We start from the raw sequence: 4,607 nt of genomic DNA, 5'->3' as shown, positions 1-4,607 counted from the left end.
CTAATAGTGACTTTTGGTGGTGAACTTGGATTTTGAGACTATTTGGTATTCAGTACGCTTTCTCACGTCTCTAGTCTCTAGTCTCAAAAATAAGTCACTAATTTGTCAGCTCGCTAAGAGCAGGTCACAAAAATAAAAATATGGAGAAACAGATAATTTCTTTCCATTTTATTAAAAAAAAAACGCAAAAATCAAGCGAGGAAATTTGTTCAATAACAATTTCTTTAGGAAATAAACCAAAATTCTTTAATATCATACAGATCCATTGAAAAAAAAATTGTTTTTAAAACATTTAAGTCTAAAGATTATTCAAAAAAAATTAAACTAATAAAAAATACTAAATAAAAAAACAAAAAATTCTCTACGCTCGAGGAGGACTCGAAACCGGACCCTCTCGACCGGCAGCCTAATGCTTTGACCATTCGGCCATTGCGTCTCTTTCGGCGGCGCGGGCAAAAGGCATCGTAAAAGCTATCAGTTGACTGTCTGTGTTTTTTTTTACCACACATTTTTGGTGAACTTACGATTCATGAAATTACGAAACTTATTTTATGTGCAGAACTGTACAATACATCCGAAGTCACCAAGTTTTTCAGGCAAGCAGAGCTCCATTCACCTAAAATTTTTACGAAAGTTTTGTTGAATTTTTTAAATATTGAACAAAGTTTGAAGTTTGAATTTACACAAATTCTATTAAAGAAAGATCTATATTTTGTAAAGAAATAACCAAAATTAAATTACAACAAAAATAATATGTAAAAACCTGTCCAAATATGGTGTGACTATAATTTTTTTGACCACTGTATGTAAACAAGTAACAAGAAAATATATCAAAAATTCAACACTTGAAGGAAATCTTTCGTCTCACACATATACAGAGTAAAGTGCCCCGTTGTATCCCGTAGCTTTTTGAACGAGAACATACATACTTACGTAGAATTCTACTCATATGTATGGTTGCAGGATACACCAGAAAATTGATGGTAATTGAAAAGCTGACGAACTGACAGGGAAAGGTACGACCACCCAAAGCCTTCCAGGAAAGGACACGGTAGTTATACTTAGCAAAAGCCACTTTCAAGCAGTTTGTTAAAGATCACACCATTCTAGTAACCAAGGAACGCTGGAACAACTTTCACCTTGCGAAACTTTCAGGATTACCAGGTATTTCTATAAAAGGAAACGCTTACGGGCCACTTCCTATGGTGGAATCAGAACCTGAATTGACCTATCGAAAAAGTTACCAAATATACTTAGTAAATTTTTTATGTAAAATACTTCCAGATAGTTGCTTCTCCATATTTAAATACAATGTAGTAAAAATATATTAAGGAACCATTATAAAATTAGGACTATTTTGGGATTTTTAACTTTTTGATATTTTCTTCCCCAACTTTGACTATCTCTGGTGAAAAAAAATGTACTGTAACTTTACATTACACAAAAAAATTGCTCATTTAATAAATATTTCAGAAAGGTGCCACTCTTACTATTTCGAATAGAAAAAAAGTTAAAGCCGCTTTTGTGGGTAAATGACTGAGACACGCTAGAATGTATTTAAAAGATTTAAATTTAAGTTGGTCTTGTTACCGACCAATGACATGCAAAATAGTACAAAGGTACATTATTACTTGCTCCTGACATTACCGGAAATAATGAAAGTGGATTTTGTGAAAGTGGACCCTTCGAACATTGTGGTATTAATACTATGACAGAGAACACGCAGTATACGTCGCATGAATATGCGGATATTCACCTAATTTACGGTGAAGCTTGCTGTAATGCCAGAGCTGCTCAAAGACTATGCAGAGCGTTACCCAGATCGTCGGCATCCGGGTCGTGAAGTATTCGCCCGGACCCATAGAGAAATATATGAAGGTAAGTGATTTTTACACCTTTCTTGTTTGAAGCCATTCTTCTTTTAACTATCATTTTTAACTTTTTTAAGGTCGCATACCTGGAAGGCATGGCGGCGAGACAGGACGTCCTGCAACGGTAGATGTTAATGTTGTGTTAGAGGAAGTGGAACTAGGTCCATTGACTTCAGGGAGAATGATGGAAAGACGGACTGGAATACCAAAAACTACAGTTCACAAAGCTTTAAAATACCATCCCTACCACATTCAACGTGTTCAGGCTCTACAAGATAGATTACCTGTCGAGGGTTAGATTTTGCAGTGAAATGTTGTGAATGCATGATTCAGACCCCAACTTTTTTAATAAAATAATTTGGAGCGATGAATCACCATGCAAACGTGATGGTTATTTTAATTTACATAACCTTCACAGTTGGCAGATAGACAACCCTCACGAAATGAGATAAGATCGTTCGCAGTACCAGTACAAAATAAATTTATGGTGCGGTATTTTTAATTGTCAGATATTGGGACCTATGGAACTACTTCCAACTCTTTTAGAAGATGTACCCTTAAACCTGCGGCGAAGACTATGGCAGCAAAATGACGGATGCCGTGCTCACTACGGGCGCGAAGCAAGAGCTCATTTAGACGAAACTTATGGGTCGATTATCGATATCAACTGAACTTCAGTTGAGTTGGCAGTTGCCAAAACGATATTATAGATGGCATCTGGCAACTCTCAACTGTCAACTGAAGTTGTCACAAAGTGTGTATACCAGCAACTGCATTTTTGTGGTTGCTGTGGAGGTTAGAATAGCGTTTTTACAAGCGAGTAAAATATTTTAATTTTTAGCAGTTGGCAATGTATTTGCTTTTGCATAATATGGTGAAAATAACTACAAGACAACAATTTGAGATTTTGGTGCAACAAATGGAGCAAAATCCTTCGATTGCTCGTGGTGTACGCGCTTTTGGCGAGACAAAAGCAAATACTGAGCATGTTTGGAAGGAAATCTCATCTAAATTAAATAGTTACGGACCGCCAACTCGTACATCCGAAAAATGCCAGAGGGTATGGATACATTTTAAAGCCAAGCTGAGAAAGAAAATGGCACATAATAGGAGAAATATCACCGGCGGCGGACCATCTGCAGAAATAAGTTTGTCCGCGCTGGAGCAGGCCGCAGCGGACTTTCTGCAAATGGGCACTTCGGTCGATCCGCCAGGTCGCACGTTCTGAGCAATTTTACCCCAACAGCCTCAGGACACTGAAAATATTGGGTACATTGAGGAAATTGAAACAATTTTTTAAGTAGAGACAGAGCAACCACAGCAAGAAACGGTGACGCCTCCTGTAGCAGTACAACCACCTAGGAGAAAGAGGGCGCACGATATCCGATTAGACCTCCTCCAGCAACAAATAGGAACCTAGGGTGAGGTTGTTAATAAGTTGGAAAAAATTGAAAGAAAGCTGTCCAGAAGAAATGATCTCTTAAAAGATATACGGGATTTGAAGAGGGAAAAATTAAATATATGTAAAGAAGCGCATGAGATGAAAAAAAGAACATCATATGCTTGCTGAAGAGCAGCAATTAAACAAAAAAAACTGGAGCTCTTACAAAAACAGATCTCCAATTTAAGTTGAGGCTTTTTATTTATACCTATATTTTTACTATTAAGATCAATTGAATTAACTGTGTTATGTTTTTTTAGTTTTAAGAAAGGTGAATTATGTATTTTTTGTTGTGATATAGTATTTTTAATTAAAACCAAAGTGAATTAGGTACATATGTTTTGCATACTTTATCAACGGCAGAGTGGGAGATCGACCTATCTCGGCCGCCGGTTCGAAATCGTATTCAGAAAAGTTTTCAATAAAGCCCAATCTCAGATTTTGATTGAAAGACACCCTACTTCAGAATTCGGTTGAAAAACGTCCTATCTCATATGCAAATATATTGAGATAGGGCGTTTTTTAATCGAATTCTGAAATAGGGCGTTCTGCAATCAAATTCTGAAATAGAGCGTTATTGGAAAGTTTTCTGAGATACGGCGTTTTCGAACTGGCTACCGAGATAGGACGACCTTTCATTCAGCCGTCGATATGTGATATATTAGTTTTAAGGAAAGCTGAAAGAAAAGTTGAAATAAAATAAGTTGATTTCCTACCTGAAAACTAATAAACATGAACAACGCTAAAAATAAATAAATGTGTTGTTTACTTTTAATAAAAGTGAATTTAAAATGAAATACTTTATTCAACTAAAAGATTGTTTTATTCATTTAAACATTGCATTACATTATATCTTATATCAGAGGCTACGGTGTTATCATTCTCAGTTACATTTGGACTTGCAACTTCCTGCGAGATTGTCAGATCTTCCTCCCAGTCTGCTTTATAGTGTAAACCAATATTATACAACGCGCAACATGCATTTATTATAGACCCAGCTTTGTCAGGTTTATAGTGCAGGCCCCTTTCAGCAGAAAGACATCTAAATATAGACTTAAGGACGCCATTTGTCCGCTCTATCACATTTCGGGCTTTAGAATGGATTGTATTGTATTTTGCTTCAGGTGATTGAGGTTCCGCTGAACGAAAAGGGGTCAAAAGATGTGGTTCTAATGGAAATCCAGAATCACATAGGTATTTTAGAGTGAAATGAAAAGGTTTCATAATTATTAACGAAATATAACCTAGAAGCCAAGTGTTCGGACCAAAATCATCAGCAACCATTTGTTTCAAAT

The 4,607-nt window shown here is 36.2% G+C and overlaps 1 protein-coding gene across 1 annotated transcript; it reads left to right on the top strand.

Annotated features, from left to right (window-relative positions):
• The first annotated feature begins 2,742 nt into the window (after positions 1 to 2,742).
• LOC118750732 lies at positions 2,743 to 3,099 on the top strand. Its single transcript, XM_036485465.1, has one exon. The coding sequence runs from the start codon at positions 2,743 to 2,745 to the stop codon at positions 3,097 to 3,099; it is 357 nt and encodes a 118-aa protein (XP_036341358.1).
• The last annotated feature ends 1,508 nt before the right edge of the window (positions 3,100 to 4,607 follow it).

Source organism: Rhagoletis pomonella, unplaced genomic scaffold (assembly GCF_013731165.1).
Source record: "Rhagoletis pomonella isolate Grant_MI unplaced genomic scaffold, Rhpom_1.0 Rhpom_scaffold_00377, whole genome shotgun sequence".
Lineage (NCBI taxonomy): Eukaryota > Metazoa > Arthropoda > Insecta > Diptera > Tephritidae > Rhagoletis > Rhagoletis pomonella.
Note: the sequence above shows the minus strand (reverse complement) of the source record. Positions and strands in the feature narration are given on the sequence as shown.

Excerpts from the sequence above, each read along its gene's own strand:
- LOC118750732 (XM_036485465.1), top strand. The coding sequence starts at position 2,743 with ATGGTGAAAATAACTACAAGACAACAATTTGAGATTTTGGTGCAACAA.